The following is a 21180-nucleotide window of genomic DNA, read 5'->3' on the forward strand; positions in this document are numbered from 1 at the left end:
AAATATTCAACAAGTCTATTGGATACCTGATCATCTAAAGTTCCTACATTAAAATCCAGGAAGAGCAACCCAAGTTGCCATCACCTTGCATGATCCACGCAAGGAAATGGGCAGACATCCCACATGTTAAGGAGACATGTCTGGGAAGTCTGTGTTGAAACAAGGCTCTGGGAGAATCAGGAGCAAAAGTCTGTCTGCAGCTGCTTGAGCAGTCACAGTCCTCACTTAGAAGCCCAAGTTTGGGTTCTGACTTAAGAGTCCCATGGTGGGAGGCCAGGAAAGGAGGGCTGCACTGGAGGGCCCTGGTGGTCATCTCCAGCAACGGCCTCACTTTACACAAGAAAACTATGTCCCAGAGAAGCAGAAGGACTTTCCCTAATGTCTACATTTTCTGCTCATAGGTACACTTCTGGTCAGCAAGAAGCCTGATTGTCAAAAGATACTCTATGCCCCATGTTTTCAGGGCCATGGATTCTGAGCGGGTCAAGGGCAGGCCTCTTTCGAGAGTCCTCGGAACCGTCCAAGATGGCTCTGCTGCCTCTCCTTCCGCCTCCAGGTGGAGACTTAGGCTGAGAGGCCAGCTCAGTTCTGGAGCTGCAAGAACTGAAGACCAAAGCAGACAGCTGGAGTAAAAGAGGGAAGGAGAGGTCAGGGCCCCGAGAGATGGCCTGGCAGAGGGCTGGTGCTCTGGAGATGTGTGTTAAATGTTGAGTAAAAATCTCCTGTTTGTCTTCTCCCACGATGCTATGTGACAAGACCCACCACACAGCCGTCCATGAGCGCTTTGCCCCTCAGATGACTCCTGGTATTCTTTGTCCTCTGGCTCCCTCAGATTTATAGTATTGTCAGAATAAAAGTGATGAATCCAGTTCAAAAGACAGCCTCCATTCCATCAGAATTCTGAACGCGGAGATCTTGACTACCGCTGGGAAATACGCACAGAAGATGGGGCAAGCACAGGCTGGCAGCCCGACTGAGCTGTGCTTCGGAGCTCAAGATTGATGAGATCAATTTTGAAGGCTTTCTGCCTTCATTTTTAGAGTATAGATGTCACCGATTTCTTTTCTTTTTCTTTTTTTTTTTTTTTTTTTTGCCTCTGAGCCTCATGTTTCAAACTCCATCCTTCCACAGTAATCGCAGGCATCATTTTCTATAACCCATAGAAAATGAGTTGTGTTATGATAAAGTAGCATTTTAGAACGTGTGGTCTATTGCAGGGCTAATTCAATTCAGTTGGTTGTTCAGGGAATAAAAACTTTAAGACAGTTATACTCAATAAATTCTTGAAATACCAGAAATCCAAGTTTATATTTTAGTATTATATATATCAATAAAGCACTAAACTTACCAATAAGCATTAAAATGACTTGTCAATTTTTATATCATTATTAAATTTATCAATAAACATGATATATTTTAATATATAGATCTTCTAGAAAAGGGAGCCAAAAGGTTCCAATTGACAGAGCCCTGGAAAGCAGGAGCCCGGGTCTAGCTCTCACCACCGAATCCCCAATGGCCAACCCAGTAGCTGCCACGTAGATGCTTATGGGATAAAGGCACAGACAGGTGACAAAATGGAACAGAATGGGCATTTTCTAATCACCCTCCAAATCAATTTCCACTTGATCTAACAAAAGAGCCTATTTTGAAGGTTTAAATATTTCATCTCCTGAATATGATACGATGTAGGGTTTTATCCAAATTTGTCTTTTAAAGCTTCCTTCATTCAGTGCATCATTATAAACAAAAGCGTAAGAACAGTCCGGCAGGAACGAATGTCGTCACCCACACTGCTCACCTGCCATGTCGATGGCAAAAGGCCTGTCTGCTCTCCAGCCGGTGTACCAGCCAACAACTTTGCCATTTTCCACCAGTGGACGTTCGTAGCGCCGCCCACCAACCAGGCCCACAGGCCAGACGGAGACCTTACGAGTGGTTCGCATCTATAAAAAGGGAAAAGATGTGTGTTTTAAGTTTCCTCAGGAAAAAGAGGGAGGAAATTAATGTGATCTACATACAAGAAGGGGGGCTGTAGTGGTGTAATGTTGCGGGAAGTCAGGGACCCCGAACGGAGGGACCGGCTGAAGCTGCGGCAGAAGAACATAAATTGTGAAGATTTCATGGACATTTATTAGTTCCCCAAATTAATACTTTTATAATTTCTTACGCCTGTCTTTACTGCAATCTCTGAACATAAATTGTGAAGATTTCACAGACACTTATCACTTCTCCAATCAATACCCCTGTGATTTCCTATGCCTGTCTTTACTTTAATCTCTTAATCCCATCATCTTCATAAACTGAGGAGGATGTATGTCGCCTCAGGACCCTGTGATGATTGTGTTAACTGCACAAATTGTTTGTAGAGCATATGTGTTTGAACAACATAAAATCTGGGCACCTTGAAAAAAGAACAGGATAACAGCAATGTTCAGGGAACAAGGGAGATAAGACTTTAAACTCTGACTGCCGGTGAGCCAGATGGAACAGAGCCATATTTCTCTTCTTTCAAAAGCAAATAGGAGAAATATCGCTGAATTCTTTTCTCAGCAAGGAACATCCCTGAGAAAGAGAATGTGCCCTGAGGGTAGGTCTGTGAACAGCCCCCCTGGAGGCGGCCATCTTTTACGGTCGAAGCCGAAAGGATGAAATCAGCCCTGGTCTCCTGTAGTGCTCCCAGGCTTATTAGGATAAGGAAATTCCTGCCTAATAAATTTTGGTCAGACAGGTTGTCTGCTCTCAAACCCTGTCTCCTGACAAGATGTTATCAATGACAATGCATGCCCGAAACTTCATTAGCAATTTTAATTTCACCTCATCTGGTGGACCTGTGATCTCGCCCTGCCTCCACTTGCTTTGTGATATTTTATTACCTTGTCAAGTATATGATCTCTGTGACCCACACCCTATTCATGCACTCCCTCCCCTTTTGAAAATTGCTAATAAAAACTTGCTGGTTTTACAGCTCAGAGAGTGTCATGGAACCTGCAGACATGTGATGTCTCCCCCGGACACCCAGCTTTAAAATTTCTCTCTTTGTACTCTTTCCCTTTATTTCTCAAACCAGTGGAGATGCTTAGGGAAACAGAAAAGAACCCATGTTAACTATCGGGGGCGGGTTCCCCTGATAGTGTAAAATTTCAAAAGTTAAAGGTTTCCAAACAGAATCCTTCTGCTGCTAGAGTATCGCCCCCCTCTGTTAGGCTGGTTGCTGTGCCATGATCTCTACTCGGTCATAATTGGGCTGGTGGCTCAAGGTTTAGGAGAAATAACATGGGTGTCAATATCTGGACATCACTGATTTGAAGCTAAGTTGCAACTATCAGATATTTTCCTATTTGTTTCAAAGTTGCATCTTTAAACAATACTTCTCTCTTCCGAGGTGAGAAAGTTTAATTCCCCTTTAGGAAACTTCATTACTCAGGAAGAACAAAAATGTCATTCAGAGGAGCCACAGGCACGTCCTTTCTCTGACTTTTCTATTAATATACACAGAAATCTTGGCTGAGGACATTAATAAGGGAATTCAGATACAGAACTGAACCTGGCTTCTTCCAGAGTGATAAAAAGAAACACTCAGCCTAAAAATTTGCCTGCCTTTCAAGGGCAACTGGGGCAAAATAGAGACTGCTGGAATCGCTTGTCCTTGTTAAACATAGTGGAATCCTGGTTAAACGTGACACTCAACTGAAAGTTACTAGCTGGATTTCTTTAAGGGGAAAGAGACGCCCACAAGAAAGCTTGCTGATATTAGGCAGCACTGTAGGAGAAAATCGCTACCACCACCTTTTTCCAGGGCTTGTGTTGAACAGCTCAAAAGGCATCTTAGCACAAACTAGAAAAAGGTGCCCCTTTCTTGGGCAGACACACCCACTGCTGGAACCCATAGCTTGGCAAAGTACCAGCTGGACTTAAACTCCACATACCCTCACTGCTGGGTGTGCCTTGGATGAAGTATAACGTGCACAACTGCATGAGGTGGTCTTGTTGTTGAGGTAATTATAATTTCAACAGCAGTGCTTTACCTTTTATTTGCTATAGAACTGAACTGGGTCATGATCAGTTAACCAGGGGTTAAATAATGATCATCAACCAAGGAATTTTTATGAAAGGAAAAAAATGATATACTTGGGAAAGATTTTCAAATACAATAGAAATGAAAGTCATACTATTAAAGAGTAAAAATAATTAGAAGCTCGCATTAACCAAGCTTCCTGGTTTTACTTATTATTATCCTACCTTGTTCCAAAAAGGGTATTTTTTTTTTTTTTTTTTTTTTTTTTTTAGAGTTAGAGTCTCACTCTGTCGCCCAGGCTGGAGTGCGGTGGTGTGATCTCGGCCCACTATAACCTCTGCCTCCTGGGTTCAAGCAATTCTCCTGCCTCAGCCTCCTGAGTAGCTGGGATTGCAGGCACCCACCATCACTCATGGCTAATTCCAAAGAGGGGATTTAAGGGTATGAAGCATTCCAGGTAATGAGGGTCTCGCTGCATTGGTCTGCCTCAAATCTAAAGTTACTATTTTTTATAATCTTTATCATTTATTCAATAAATGAACTGCGACTGTCTTGTGGTAACCCATGCTAACTTTTGCAGTGATTTTTTTTTTTATTTTTTTTATTTTTTTTTATTTTTATTTATTTATTTTTTTTTTTGAGACGGAGTCTCGCTCTGTCGCCCAGGCTGGAGTGCAGTGGCCGATCTCAGCTCACTGCAAGCTCCGTCTCCCGGGTTTACGCCATTCTCCTGCCTCAGCCTCCCGAGTAGCTGGGACTACAGGCGCCCGCCACCTCGCCCGGCTAGTTTTTTGTATTTTTTTTTAGTAGAGACGGGGTTTCACCATGTTAGCCAGGATGGTCTCGATCTCCTGACCTCGTGATCCGCCCGTCTCGGCCTCCCAAAGTGCTAGGATTACAGGCTTGAGCCACCGCGCCCGGCCGTGATTTTTTTTTTTAAACAAGCTGAGGTACAAGTGACAGAAAAGTGTTAACAAGCCTGAGACTGTTACCTTTAGAAAGGTCTGCTTGCAAGGCTCACTCTTGGCTGGTGTCCAGGAATGCAGCTTTTGAAACATTTCCTACACTTGTAAGGTTATTTTAACTGTCTGGGCCACTGAACAACTGCTTTCCTTTCAGGAATATGAAATTTTGGTGGGCAAGGAGTGCTTATGTGACAACCTCCCAATAAAACTCTGAACTCTCAAGTGGGTTTCCCTGGGTGTAATCATTGTACGCCTGTGAGTACGTTTTCACTACTGGAGAGGTGGTGTGCTCTGTGTGATCTCAGAGGGAGGCAGGGAACACAGAAAACCCACACATGGATTCCTCCGGACCCTGCCTGATGTCGTTTTCCCTTACTGATCTACCTGTGTATCCTTCTATGTCACTGTTATAAGTCTTAGCCCCAATAACGACTATATGCTGAGTGCTACGGGTCCTAGTAAACCACCAAACAGGGTGGTCCTGGGATCCCTGAAATACTAATATAGAATAAAATGCGTTTTTTAAAGTCTAAAATTAGACACATTTTGACATATGTATATAGCCATGAAGCCATCACCACAATAAATAGAATTAACATACTCAGCACCCCCAGAAATTTCCTTGTGCCCTTTTTAAATCCATTTCTCTAGTCCCTTTCTATATCACCCATTGCCAGGAAACCCCGATCTCCTTTCTGTAACTATGCATTAGTTTGCATCCTCTAGAATCTTGTGTGAATGTAATCATTCAGCACGTGGGATGTATGTGAATGTGTGTGTGTGTGTGTGTGTAAATATAGCTTCTTTCATTTGGCATAGTTATAAAGACATTCATCTACCTGTAATGTACATTAACAGTTCACTCCTTTATTTTGCTGGATGGTATTCTATTGTGTAGCTCATACCACAGTTTACACATTCACCTGCTGAGGGACATTTGAGTTGTTTCAAGCTTTTGGCTATTACAGATGAAGCTGCTACAAACTAAATACATGTTTACAAGTCTATGTGATTTTCTTTCTCTTTTTTGAAGATAAATACCTAGGAGTGGAATGGCTGGATCATGCACTAGGTATACATTTAACTTTTTCAGAAACTGTCAGATTATTTTCCAAAGTGCTTCTGCCATTTTACATTCTCATCAGCAGTGTAAGAGACATCTAGTTCCTCCACATCCTCACCAACACTTGCTATGGTCAATCTTCAATTTCAGTAATTCTAATAGGTACTACTAATAGTGGTATCCCATTATGGTTTTAATTTGCATTATTTTAATGACTAATGTGCTTACTGCCACCTGTATCTCTTCTTTGGCAAAAAGTCAGTTCAAATCTTTTACCCATTCAAAAAAAAAAAAAAAAAAAGTTTTCTTACTACTGGCTTTTGAGAGTTATTTATATATTCTGCATACAAATCTTTTATGTGATTTATAAATATTTTCTCCCACTCGTGGCTCATCTTTTTGAAAAACAGAAGTTTTAGTCTTGATGAAGTCCAATTCATCTATTTGTTATTTTATGGATCATGCTTTTGATGTTTTATTTAAAATATTTTTGTGGCTGTGCATGGTGGCTCATGCCTGTAATTCCAGCACACTTTGGGAGGTAGAGGAGGGCAGATCTTTTGAGGTCAGGAGTTCGAGGCCAGCCTGGCCAACATGGTGAAATCCCATCTCTACTAAAAATACAAAAGTCAGCCGGGCATGGTGGTGAACACCTGTAATCACAGCTGCTCAGGAGGGTGAGGCATGAGAATTGCTTGTGAGCGTATATACATACATATATATATAGCATATATATATAAAATATATTTTTGACTAATTCAAGGTTACAAGGGTTTTCTCCTCCTTTCTAAAAGTATTATAGTTTTAGGTCATATATTTAGACTATGATCAATTTTCAGTTAATTTTTATATATGGTATGAGAAACTGATTGAAGTTCTTTTCTTTTTTTGTATATGGATAACTAATTGTTCCAACTATATCTAATTGTCCTGAACAATTGAGCTGCCATTACAACTTTTTCAAAAATCAGCTATGCATATATGTATGGGTTTATTTCTGGATGCTCTAATCTGGTCCCTTGGTCTCTTCAGAGATCTTAATACTAATGCCACAATATCTTGATTTACCATAGCCTTATAATAAGTCTTATAATCAGGCAGTATTAGTCCTCCAACTTTATCCTTCATTTTCAAAGCTGTTTTGAGTGTTATAGATCCTTTTCATTTCCACATGAATTTCAGAATCAGTGAAATCAGCAAATTCTGATACAGATTGCATTGAATCTATATATTAATTTGGTGACATCTAAACAATATTGAGTTTTCCAACCCATAAACATGATCTCTCTACATTTATTTAGGTCTTTAATTTCTCTCAGCAAATTTTGATGATTTAATTCTTGAATCAATATTAACATTTAATGCTTTTGTATCCTAGGTCTTCCCCATAAGTGGGACAAAACCCTAGGTAATTTACGAAAATTTTCATAAAATAGAGTCCCCCCACCTCCCCAACTCACTCTAGCTTCAGGCTCCTCTTGCCTGACATCCTCAGAAAATAAAAATATTTCACATATTTGGCCTTAGATGTTAAACATGGCAAACACAGAGAAACCAAGATAAACCTAATACATACTTCTAAAAAATTAACAGAATGGCTTTATATATAAGGCAATAAAAGTAGTACTGTGGTTTTTGGGTAAGATAATCTTCTTAAAATGACTGATTTTTTTCAGCTCCTAAACTGCTTTTGTCCAGAACACTAAATATTCAAATCTGTGAAAAACTGGTAGACAGACCCCATCTCACATCTCTGTGCTCCCTTAAGAATGTATAGGCCGGGCGCGGTGGCTCAAGCCTGTAATCCCAGCACTTTGGGAGGCCGAGACGGGCGGATCACGAGGTCAGGAGATCGAGACCATCCTGGCTAACACAGTGAAACCCCGTCTCTACTAAAAAATACAAAAAACTAGCCGGGCGAGGTGGCGGGCGCCTGTAGTCCCAGGTACTCGGGAGGCTGAGGCAGGAGAATGGCGTAAATCCGGGAGGCGGAGCTTGCAGTGAGCTGAGATCTGGCCACTGCACTCCAGCCTGGGCCACAAAGCGAGACTCTGCCTCAAAAAAAAAAAAAAAAAAAAAAAAAGAATGTATAAGGTTGTGCCCTGTATACAGCAGGTATTAAACAACTCTTGGCAAGTGTTTAAATACTAACTAGTCATTTATGTGTGGCCCATTAGCCAGGTGTGGTGGGCGGTGTGTGCCTGTAGTTCCAGCTACTTGGGAGGCTGAGGCGGGAGGATCACTTGAGCCCAGAAGTAGAGGTTGCAGTGAGATGTGATTGCAAAACTGCATTCTGGCCTGGGCAATGGAGCAAGACCCTGACTCAAATAATAATAATAATCGTAATAATAATAATAATAAAAAGGAATAAAAAGCAAATAGAAATAAAAAATAAATGTGGGCCCACATGTAACAAGAAATTAGTATGTGTCTGTGCTGTGTAAGAGACATGCTCACAATCAAAGAGGGAGACAGGCAATAAATGAACAGAAGGCAAAAGACATTTTTTAAAAAGGAAAAGAGAAATTGTCATTAAAGGGAATTAAAAAGAATAATAAACTATAACTGTGGGGCCACTAGAACAATTAAATATGGCCATAGGAATTCAGCATGTTTTACGTTAGACTTTTCATTTAAGCTGGGCCAGGAAAGGCATGTAGGATTTTGTCCACAGAATACAGAATGGCTTAGGGTTCTAGGTAACCAGATGAATCAAAGAAGCAAAAGTTTGCATTTCTGTGCCAATTTCATACTAGAAAATGTAGGTTTTGCTTAGCACACTCCAAATTACTGAGAGCTGCTCGGAGCTAACATTTGTTCATGCTTTATTTTTCTAGAGGGCTGGGTGTTAAAAGTGAGGCAATGATTACTTAAATGCAGGTGATGTGGCAGAATGATGTTTCCAGGTATGCTAAATTTTAAAAAGTTTGTCACATAATTAGTTTAAAAATTCAGAAAGATCCAGATGCCATCACTGTCTATGCCCTGCTGAAATTCCATGCAGAATGCTTCATCACAGAATTAGCCCCTCTATCCTCGACCACTATACTATATAGAGTGTGCCAGACATTTCAAAGGAAAATGGCACAGCTATTTACAGAACTTCTTCATTTCACCCCTGGGATCTATCCTTTGTTCTGTGTCGTTTTCACTCAATCTATGCTCTTTAAGGATTCCTTAACAGCCCTGTTATTTTCTGAGGGGGGAAAATGTAACAATAACAGTGACTATTAAAAGTATCTTCATGTAACTAAAATATTCTCAGTATTTAAAAGCTTTGCTACTTTCTCAACATGAAATAGCAGTTACATAACAAGCACAACCTCAGGTGTCTGGTGAGAACTCCAATCTAAAACAGAGCAATAAAGCAATGGATATTATGATAAAGAGGCAGCAATTCATGTATTTATAAGAGTTATAATATTACTAACAGGTCTGGCCCCCAAAAGCACTCTCTTCCCATTTATTCAATGCCAAAGTCATATTCTGTGGTTTATTCCTCCTGTGATAACCTCCAACTAAATGGACAGGGCTTGCACAGCAATGCTCATCAACCAAACTCACAGCCAGAGTAATTTCCATAGACCCAATGGCTACAAAGGACACACAAGATATATTTGGTACATGTGCACACTCTTCCAGGCTGAATGACATTTAAACTATTCCAGGGTGGTGGTGCTTGTTCATCACGTTGTCATCTTCTCTAGGAAAGGAGGGAGGCAGGTGACTATCATGCACTCCAGTTTGGTGACCCTTCCCAACAACCAGCATTTTTTTTTTTTTTTTTTTTTTTTTTTTTTTGAGTCAGGGTCTCCTCTGTCACCCAGGCTGGAAGTGCTCACTGTAGCCCCCAACCCCTGGGATCAAGCGATCCTCCCACCTCAGCCTTCCGAGTAGCTAAGATTACAGGCATGCCATGCCAGGCCAGCTTTTTACATTTTCTATAGAGTTGAGGTCTCACTATGTTGCCCTGGCTGGTAGCTCCTGTTTCTTTAGCCAACTTTTCTTTCTGCAGCTTTCTGCTACGTCCTTTTCGACCCTCCTTGGGAGATGGCTAACAGCCAGCTCCAGGGACTGGAACACTCAGAAGATCACATTCAGGCAATCATCAGAATGCCCTTAGAGCAAAACAGAGAAAGTTAAATGCCTTTAGCTTCCTTGAAGGCATGCCACTAGTTAAAATCTCGTTTTATTTTTTCCAAAGGGAAATGAATAAAGTTCTTGAGCTTCTAAAATTTAAAATGCTATAGGCAACTTCAAGAAAGTGGAGTTACGATAAAAAATGTGACACACTGTATCCTGTTTTTTAAACTAACAATTTCGGTAGCCAGAGCAAATGAAACGCACCAAATCCAATGGGACCCATGAACTCAGAGCACAGAGGAAAGGGCAGTGCAAATATGACGAAGATGTGAACACACAGGTGATTTGGAAGCAAGGATTTTTTCCAATTTTATTGCCCCTAAACATGTGATTTTCCAAAAAAAATGATATTTATATGATCAAATATACCTAAAACTTTCCTTTGGAACAAGCTTGAAAATGAACATAAAGTCTACTTTTCTTCCTCTTTCTTGCATCCCCCTCCTAGTGATTTCACCATCCATCTCGGCTAGGTGATTAAGGGTGCCATCAACAGTGATAAATCGTGTTGATAGTATGTACCCTTGCTATGATGTGATGGGAATGACACTTTACCTCTGTGGCATTTTCTACTGCCATTCTCGTATGAAAGAAACCAGGGGTTCTTAGAGAAATGGCTGATTCTAGGACTGGGATGGGAAATACACAAGATAAGCCTGGAGGAGCCAGAAAGGAAAGAAGTATTCAAATAACAAACAAAAAACTGAACAAACCAACATTGGTGGGTATGTGTCGAAGGGACATAGCCAATTCAAACAGCTCCTAGTGGACAAAGCTGGAACAATTTGAGCAACAAAATAAATAATGGTGAATTTGTGTACCTTTGACATGATGTTATGAAAATGGTGTAGAGTGGCTGTGCCCCTCTCAGCAGTGCCAGCCCTTCCCCGTTTGCCACAGTGTCCCCATCATTCCCCACTGCAGTCCCAATGCTGAGTATGCATACCAATCACCATTCATTAACCAGCTGATGCTGTCACGGGAGACACTGTATTTCTCTCTTTGAAGTGGGAAACTGAAAAACATCAAATGGGCCATGCATTTCAAAAATGTGTGGAGGCAATATTTTTCTATGTATGAAAACAGGGAATGTTCCTAAATACTTAGTGTGAAAAGTATTGTGTATAAAGATACTATTAGAAATAGACCATACTAAGAACCATGAGATATGTGAGAAAGGGACATGACTCAAAACATTAATAAATGAACCACATTGAAATGTCAGCCCTTTAGATTTTAATATAAATAAAGTAATACTGCTTATACAAGAACAGCTTCACTTAATTTTGTTACTTGCTTTAGGTCACATGTAGTCGTGAATTCTGGTATGGACTGTCTAGGAGGGGCTTGACTGGGCTCTGCTTATTATAAAGCTATACAAATCAAGACAATGTGGCATTAGTGTGAGGAGAAATATACAGATAAATGGAAGAGACTAGAGAATTTAGAAATAGTTCCTCCTACATACAGTCAGTTGATTTCTGGCTAAGATGCCAAGGCAGTTCAATGGGGGAAAAGGACAGTCTCTTCAGCAAACAGGGCTGGAATGAATGGACATCCACGTTTGAAAAAAAAAAAGTAGATGCGGAGAAAGAGGGATCCTTGTATATGGTTGGTGGGAATGTAAATTGGCACAGCCGTTGTAGAGAACAGTATGGAGGCTCTTCAAAATCTTAACAATAGAGCTACCAAATGATGCAGCAATTCCACGATTGGACACATATATTCAAAGGGTATGAAATCAGTATGTCAAAGAGAATGCCCATGTTTATTGCAGCACTATTCACAATAGCCAAGATATGAAATCAACCTAAGTGCCTATCAACAGATGAATGGATTAAGAAAACCGGGGAGATATATATATACACACACACACACACATACACAATAGGGTACTATTCAGCCTTAGAAAAGAAGGAAATCCTGTAATTTGCAACAACATGAAAAAACTGGGAAGACATTATGCTAAGTAAAATTCACCAGGCTAAGAAAGGCAAATACCAATGGTCTCACTGATAAATGGAATTTAAAAAGTCAAACTCATAGAAACAGATAGTAAAATGGTGGTATCAGAGGTTGGACAGGGACCGAGGGGTGGGAGGGATTGGGGGCTGTTGGTCAAAGGACATAAAATTTTACTTAGAACGAATAAGTTCAAGAGATCTATTGTACATCATGGTGACTACAGCTAACATACTGTATACTTAAAAATTGCTGAGACAGATTTTTAAGTATTCTTATCACAAAAAAATAACCATGTGAGGTAATATGTACTCTACAATGTATACATGTATCAAATCATCATGTTATACAACATAAACATACACCATTTTTATTAACTAAAAAATTAAAGAAACAGAACACCTATATCTCACAAAATTCATAAAAATTTAATTAAAATGGGATCATGAACTCAAACACAAAAGCTAAAGTTTTTAAGTTTATAAACTTCTAGAAGAAAATATAGGAGAAAATCTTTGAGGTCTTAGGGTAGGCATAACTTCCTTAAACAGGACGTTAGTAATAGGAACCTTAAAGAAATGTATAAATTGGACTTCATCAAAATTAAAATTTTCTACTCTCTGAAAGATACTATTAGGAAAATTTTTAAATTAATCCATAGAGTGGGAGAACATATCCTAATACATACATCTGACAAAACACTAGTATTCAGAATGCATAGAACTTCATAGCACAAGAAAAAAGACAATCCAATTTAAAAAGTTGGTAAAAGATATGAATGGACATTTCATCAAGATATATGAATGACCAATTATCACACAAAAAGATGCTCTGTGTCATCACCCATTACAGAAATGGAAATTAAAAGCACAGTAAAATTAAAATTTTAGAAATTAAACAAAATAAAAAACAGAAATTAAAGCCACTACTGACTCACCAGAATGGCTAAAATGAAAAGACTGGCAATACCAAGAGTTGACGACAATGTGGGGTAATTGGGTCTCATATACGTTCTTGGTGGGAGTTAAAAAACGGTAACAACTACTTGGGGAAAAATATTCGTAGTTTCCTATAAAGTTAAAAAACATGACACAGCAATTCCTTTCCTAGGTATTTACTGCTGAGAAATGAAAGCTTATGTCCACACAAAACCTTATGCCTGAATATTCAAACAGCTTCACTCATAATATCCATAAGCTGGAAACAGTCCAAATGTTCATCGACTTGCAAATAGATAAACAAATAGATAAGCAAAACATACATACAATGGATTGCTATTCAGTAAGAGACAGTAATGAATAATTGATATAATAACATGTACCAATTTCCAAAACATTATGCTGACTACAAGTAGCCAGAGAAAAGGCCTCATATACTATTATTCCATTTACATGAAATTATTCATACACCATTATTCCATTTACATGAAATTCTAGATTAGGTACACTAATCTACAGTGACACAAAGCAGGTCAGAGGCTGAAAGTGGTGAGGGCTGACTGCAAAAGGTCATAGGTGACAGGGTGACAGTTACCAGGGTATGAATTCGCTAACATGAAGCAAACTCTGCACTTCAAATGAGTACACTTTCATTTAGGTAAACTATACCTCAAGAAAGGTAATTTAAACTAAAAAGAAAATAATTAGGTGGTTTCAATATGAACTCAACGATTGAAGAGCCTAGAAAAATTAACACCCCAGTAGCAGTAAAACACAAACACCCAACTCTTGGTTTGTAAATATTATTTTCCACTAAAGGGAAAGAGGGCTCCTTGGAGAAGAGGCTGATTTCAGGTCTGACACACAGCCAGAGTACTGAAAGTACGAGATAAGCCTAAGATATCTTGTGCCAAAAAAGCCAAGAAGTGCTCAAAGCTAAACAAGGACAAATTCAATGAAGACAGAAGCTGGTCTGAAGGGTTCCTGGCCAATCTGTGAATGATTTAAACATCAGAAAGAATGACGTCGATGGATTAAAACACATGGTGAGAAAAACTGACCCACAAGTCTGTAATTACAGGGTGTGTGTGTTTAGCTATTCTTGGGTAAAAGTTGTTGGAAAACAAAATATTCTCACTATCTCAAGGTATCACTCCTGGGGTTACTTGTTAATTATAGGAGGGAAATGTGCCTTCACAACACGAGGTATGGCAGTCATTCCCTTGGCCAAATTGTTAAGTGGCATCACCATAAAAAAAAATGACCTGGCAATATACGCTGCCTCATTGGATACAAGGAGGAAGACAATATAACCTATGTGGTGTCCTTGACAAAGAGGTTTGGACTAAATATAGTCATCAGGAAACAAATAATGGTTGGGGAAACTAAACTGCCAAATGCAATTTTGTCTTTGTGTGAACTTATCATAGCCAAATCTATGAGCTATTTACATTTCTATTTTCCCCAAGGTTTCTAGGAAAGCAGCAACTGCTGTAGAATAGAATCACAGCTAGGAGTATAATGATTGTGTATAGTGGTGTAATTATGATGATGATGCTGAGGAAGCACAAGAGTTACTGCTTTGGAAGTCCCCCCAACCACAGGAGCCACCAATGTTAAAATGCATTCCTTCTGGAAAAGTCAAATGAGCTTTGTCTATTCCACTATCCCTTGCATAGATCTGTATACTTCAGTAAAATGTGATGTTTATTGAAAATATAAATATAATTAATTGCCAATGACTATGTTAATCTTCATCTGGATATGAAAAGGAAAACTTTATATGAAATTAAATTATACTTAGGTTTGCACAAAACTGCTACAGATTAGCATGTCTAACATACTCCAATATCCTAAGTTTTTGCCCCCTTTAAAATTGGATTCTTTGCTACATATATTCCCCAAAATGGGTTTCAAGGGTCCTGAGTTCTTTAATGGCAGACAGCATGTTGCTCGCCTCTGTGGCAGTGTGTGCAACTGGTAACAGAAGGTTTGTCTAGCTGTATAGTTCACTTGGCATGGGGATCTGCGGCTCTTTGTAACATAGGATTGCTGGTATCATTATCCACTAGCCTTTTCATGTAATAGGCAAACTCAGATACAAAGGAGCTACTTTACATCTCAAAAAAGTAATAAATTAACATAACTGACTTGAAAGCATACTACTTTTCCTTCTTGAGAGAGAGAGAGAGAGAGAGAGAGAGAGAGAGAGAGAGACTGGGGCATGTATTGGATTGTTCAACTATTTATCATCACTACATAAAAGGGAGCTGAGTTCACTACAGGAATGGTTGCCTTGGCCACACTCAATCTATTTTCCCAAATGAGTACTGACCCAAAGACCTCTGCTCTAGTTTACTTAGTACTATGATAATGTGAGGAAATTTAAACTGCTTCATTTCTCTTCCTTAATTTTTCCATATGAAAACCAACTATCTATCTCCTATTCTTTTCAGGGAGAATGGGGGAAAAGAAGTCTCTAAAGCACTTAGACATTCTTAAAAGATGTTATTAACCATGTAGTTTCAAAATTAGATAATATTCCAGCAATTACAGAGATCGTACACCCCCATACTCCACCACCATGACCACACACATATATAGAGCATTCTCTTATAGCAATTTTTTTTTTTTTTTTTTTAAAGACAGAGTCTCACTCTGTCACCCAGGCTGGATGGAGTTCAGTGGCATGATCACAGCTCACTGCAACCTTGACCTCCTCCTGGGCTCAAGCAATCCTCCTGCCTCAGTTACCCAGCTAGCCGGGGACTGCAGTTGTGCACCACCACACTCAGCTAATTTTTTATTTTTTGTAGATACAGGGCTTTACTTGATTTCCCAGGCTGGTATCAAACTCTTGGGCTCAAGAAATCCTCCTGCCTTGGCCACCCAAAATGCTTATTATAGGCATGAACCACTGCACCCAGCCTTATAGCAAGTTTTGAGAAAAGCACACACTCGTACTTTCTCCTCATGCAAGGAGATGTAGCCTCTCTTTTCACAGAAATGAAATATAGTATTCTTTGCTTTCTTATTATTTAATCCCATCCCTTGTTCCACTTAAGATCCTTCCACCTCTGGGTTCCTCAGTCTCTAATTAACATCTAATACTGCTTGAAAAAAGAATTTAAGGCAATAGACAGACATTACACAGACACATAGATAAAAGAAAACTGAACAAAGGTGAGTGAAAAATCAATGATGTTCCTACACACACGTAACTATCATGGAAACAGCATTACAATAGCAAGAGAAAAATATGCAATGCTAGGCATCAACTTACTGAGAATGGTGCAGGAACATGAAGAAAACCACAAACTTTACCATGAAACCTCAGCGAGCCCAGGGATGGGCTATGGCAGGTACGGCTGGTTGCCTACTCAACATCTACTTTCTTCTCTTCCTTATTGGCTGAGCTTCATTTTGGTTCAAATGGTAACCAGCCCTTCCCCCACATGACTGCCAAGAGGGTGATGGTCTCTCAATGCCAGGGATAAATCTTGAGTTGTCAGAGATTAGTTTGGGCCTGGCAGTCCTGGCCATCAGAGGAAGTGTGCTGGGCTGCTTCTGGGAAAAGTGCCCTCACTCCTAAGGATGGTCCCTTTCTGTCCCAGCCCGTTGCCATGTGTGGTTGTGATGGCTGAACTACAGCAGCCACCTTGCAACCAGGAAGAGAACCAGCCTGAAGACAAAACTGACATTGTGAGGATGGCAGGGTGGAGAGTGATGGAAAGACTCCAGGACCGTGATGACACCACTGAGTCACTAAGTCAGCCAGCCCTAAAACCTGCTGTATATCTGGACTTCCTGTTATGGGAATGTGGCTTCTTGCTCAACACTTTTCCTCTTCCTAAGCTCACAGGAAGACTCCATATTTCAGCATCTTTTGCAGTTAGGATGGGGTCATATGACTAATGACTGATTTATGGGCGCCGGAGCATGGACAAAATTCACATAAGTCAATTTCCAGCCTGTTTCCTTAAAAACCATCTGTGTGATCCACCAGTCCTCTTCCCTTGCAGGGTTGACTTTACAAGTCATGTGTTGCTTATAAAGTGACATATCTGAGTCACTAACTACCTAGGAGAGTCACCAACCCTCGACAAACTTTGTGAGACCAAGCAATAAGCTTTTACTGTATCAACCTCTCAGAAGTCAGGGTTTGCCTCTGCAGCAGCCAGTATTTAGTTATTCTGCTAATATAGTGAGATAATATATGTGCTTAGCGTTAAAGCCAGTTTGAGTTGGGGCTTTTGTCACCTGTAGCCAAAAGCTTCCTATTTGGCACACTTTCCATTCTGTTGGACCAGAAGTTTCAACAATATACAAGATTCTTCATATTAATGCCCAAAGCTTGCTGGCAATAGCTCCCTGGCATGCAGCTATTCTGGGCTATTGGTTTGGTGCAAGGCCATAAAAGCTTTAACCACAGTATCAGGGAGAACTGCAGCATGATTTTATGTAAATAAACCTAAGGCATCTAACAAAAATGAGTGCCTAAATGAAAGAGAGTCAGGGACACCAAGGACATTGTCTCCAGGGAGTTAGTGCTAGGAGCCATAACTAATCTCTGTGTAAGATTCACATTTACTAGGACCTGACTCAAAAGAAAGTGGAAGCTTTCCATCTTCTCCATCTTTGACTCAATAGGCTCTTTGAATAGGAGGACTGAAGTTTAATTTTTCCACCCATTAATAAAGCACTAAAGTGCTATGGTGTTGAATACAGAGAAGTACCTTGTACCAAATTCTAATTTCTAAAATAAATACAGCATTTATGAGAATTTGAATTTGAAAAAAATGTTTCACAGTTAGAAGCAGTAGACTAGAGGTATACACAGCAATATAAATAAACCTTAAAAACATGGTACAACATGAAAAAATGTTTTAATCTATAATGCCATTTATGTACACTTAAAATGTTTAATATAAAGCACACTACATTTCACGAGGATACATACAAATATAATAATGCATAGCATAGACGTTAGGATAGATGACTGAGGATAAGGATAAAGGGAAATAAACACAACAAGAGGGGCAACTTGCATAGAATTATGTTAACAGGTTGGAATGGGATGCAGGATAAACTCTTATTTCTACACTCGAAATCTAAGAGAAAAAAAAATTCTCAGGTTCTCCTGGTGGAAAACATACTCAGAATATGTGACAGCTGGATAAAAGTAAAACAGGAAGGGATCTCTCAAAGATCATAGAAGTAATTAAACACTCCCAGAAAATATTTTAAAAGGTAGACATTTTCCAAATTTGAAAAAACTTTCTAGAACAATAAGTAGTCATGAACTCTTTGTAGCTTCAGAAAAAGATTCATATTTTACACAGTTAACATGACCAACCATTACTTAGGCCAAAAGAAAAGATGTAGGTGGATCTTGAAAGAAAATCTAATTCAGAAAGCCCAAACACACACTCTCTCTCTCTCTCTCTCTCTCTCTCTCTCTCACACACACACACACACACACACACACACACGCACACGCTAGGGCTATTTGGTATAAGATCACAGCAGTGCTTATGTAAACGAGGTTTTGTTTATAGATTACTACCTCCTTAACTGGGAAAAGAGTATCAGGAAAACAAAAGGAATAAAGAAACAAGAACAAACTATATGCTATTGACAACAGACACTTTTCAAGTATAAGAACATAGATGGGATAAAAGAAAGAATATGTAAACAAGAGGTGTATGAAAGCTACTGTGACTTTAATAATATCAGACAAAGTAGTTTTCAAAACAGTGATTACCAGAGATAATAAGGGGCTTTTAAAAATATATTCCCTGAGTGGTTGAGATATTGCTTTTTGGAGTCAGACACTCTAATATTTTTAACAGCTTTGTAACTCTGGATATATTACCCTCTTTGATCCTCAGTTTCCTGATAAAAGTGGGAACTGACACCTATATCAGAAGGTAACTGAGATGTATAAATAAGATGATGTATGTAAAGTGCTTAGTACACTGTTTGGCACCAGATAATACAGAATAAATGATTTGTATTTATGCTGATATCTTTTCTGATCCACTGCCCAACCTTCTCTATCCTGCTTTGAGTCCAAGTTGCATGACATAATTAGAACCACAGAGGTTAAACAAAATCTGAATTCAGATCTTTGTTGTTTTGTTTGCTAGCTGGCTTTGGCACATGTATGACTTTAAGCACCATGAGCCTTAGTTTCCTCTTCCTTTTTTTTTTTTTTTTTGTTTTTTGAGACGGAGTCTTGCTCTGTTGCCCAGGCTGGAGTGCAGTGGCGAGATCTCGGCTCACTGCAAGTTCCACCGCCCAAGTTCATGCCAGTCTCCTGCCTCAGCCTCCTGAGTAGCTGGGAATACAGGAGCACGCCACCTCGCCTGGCTAATTTTTTGTATTTTTAGTAGAAATGGGGTTTCACTGTGTTAGCCAGGATGGTCTCAATCTCCTGACCTTGTGATTCGTCCGCCTCGGCCTCCCAAAGTGCTGAGGCTACAGGCGTGAGCCACTGCGCCCGGCCCCTCTTCTTTTTTTAAGACTTTATTTTACGTTCAGGGGTACATGTGCAGGCTTGTTATCAATAAATTGCATGTTGTGGGGGTTTGCTGTACAGATTTTCGTCACCCAGGTAATAAGCATATTAGGTTTCGATCCTCATCCTCATCCCACTCTCCACCCTCAAGTAGGCCCAGTGTCCATTATTCCCTTCTTTGTGTCCATATGTTCTCAATGTTTAGCTTCCACTTATAAGTTAGAATATGCGGCATTTGGTTTTCTGTTCCTGCATTAGTTAGCTTAGAGTATTGACCTCCAGCACTATCCATGTTGCTGCAAAGGACATGATGTCATTCTTTTTTTTTTTTATGGCTGCGTAGTATTACATGGTGCATATGTACCACATTTTCTTTATCCAATCTATCAGTGATGGAAATTTAAGTTGATTCCATGTCTTTCCTACTGCGAATAGTGCTGGGATGAACATGTGTGTGCATGTGTCTTTATGGTACAATGATTTCTGTTCCTTTGGGTATACCCAATAATGGGATGACTGGGTAAAATGGTAGTTCTGTTTTAAGTACTTGGAGAAATTGCCACCCTGTTTTCCACAGTGGCTGAATCAATTTACATTTCCACCAGCAGCATATAGGCACTCCCTTTTCTCCACAACCTCATCAGCATCTGTTATTTTATGACTTTTTAATAATACCCATTCTGACTGGTGTGAGATGGTATCTCACTGTGATTTTAATTTGTATTTCTCTAATGATTAGTGATGTTGGGCATTTTTTTATATGTTTGTTGGCCACATGTATGTAATCTTTTGAAAAGTGTTCATTTACTTTACCTACTTAATTGTTTTTTTTTTCCTTGTAAAATTGTTTAAGTTCCTTATAGATTCTGGATATTAGACCTTTGTCAGATGTATTCTTTACAAATAGTTTCTCCCATTTTGTAGGTTGTCTGTTTACTTTCTTGATAGTTTCTTCTTGTTGTGCAGAAGATCTTTAGTTAGGTCCCATTTGTCATTTTTGTTTATGTTGCAATTGCTTTTGGCATCTTCATCATGAAATCTTTGCCAGGGACTATGTCCAGAATGGTATTTCCTAGGTTTTCCTCTAGGGTTTTATAGTTTTTACAGTTAAGTCTTTAATACATCTTAAGTTGATTTTATATATGGTGATAGGAAGGGGTCTAGTTTTAATCTTCTGCATATGGGTAGCGATCTATCCCAGAATCACTTATTGAACAGAAGGTCCTTTCCCCATTGTTTATGTTTGCCAATTTTGTCAAAGATCAGATGGTTCTAAGTATGCAGCTTTATTTCTGGGCTTTCTATTCCATTGGTTTATGTGTCTGTTTTTGTACAAGTAACATGCTGTTTTTGTTACTGTAGGCTTGTAGTATAGTTTGAATTTTGGTAATATGATGCCTCCAGTTTTGTTCTTTTTTCTCAGGATTGATTTGGCTATTCAGGCTCTTTTTTGGTTCCACCTGAATTTTAGAATAGTTTTTTCTAATTCTGTGAAAAATATCACTGGTAGTTTGAAATGAATAGCATTGAATCTGTAAATTGCTTTGGGCAGTATGGCCACTTTAACAACA

At 39.4% G+C, this 21180-nt stretch overlaps 1 protein-coding gene across 1 annotated transcript in view; it reads right to left on the reverse strand.

The window, feature by feature from the left end:
* The window catches only part of B3GAT2 (beta-1,3-glucuronyltransferase 2), a 69874-nt gene that overhangs the window by 28606 nt on the left and 20088 nt on the right, over positions 1–21180 (reverse strand). Inside the window, exon 2 of the mRNA XM_008013573.3 lies at positions 1802–1946. Within this exon, the coding sequence (XP_008011764.1) occupies positions 1802–1946 (145 nt within the window). The remainder of the gene's footprint in view (positions 1–1801; positions 1947–21180) is intronic.

This window comes from Chlorocebus sabaeus, chromosome 17, assembly GCF_047675955.1.
Source record: "Chlorocebus sabaeus isolate Y175 chromosome 17, mChlSab1.0.hap1, whole genome shotgun sequence".
NCBI classification, from domain to species: Eukaryota; Metazoa; Chordata; class Mammalia; order Primates; family Cercopithecidae; genus Chlorocebus; species Chlorocebus sabaeus.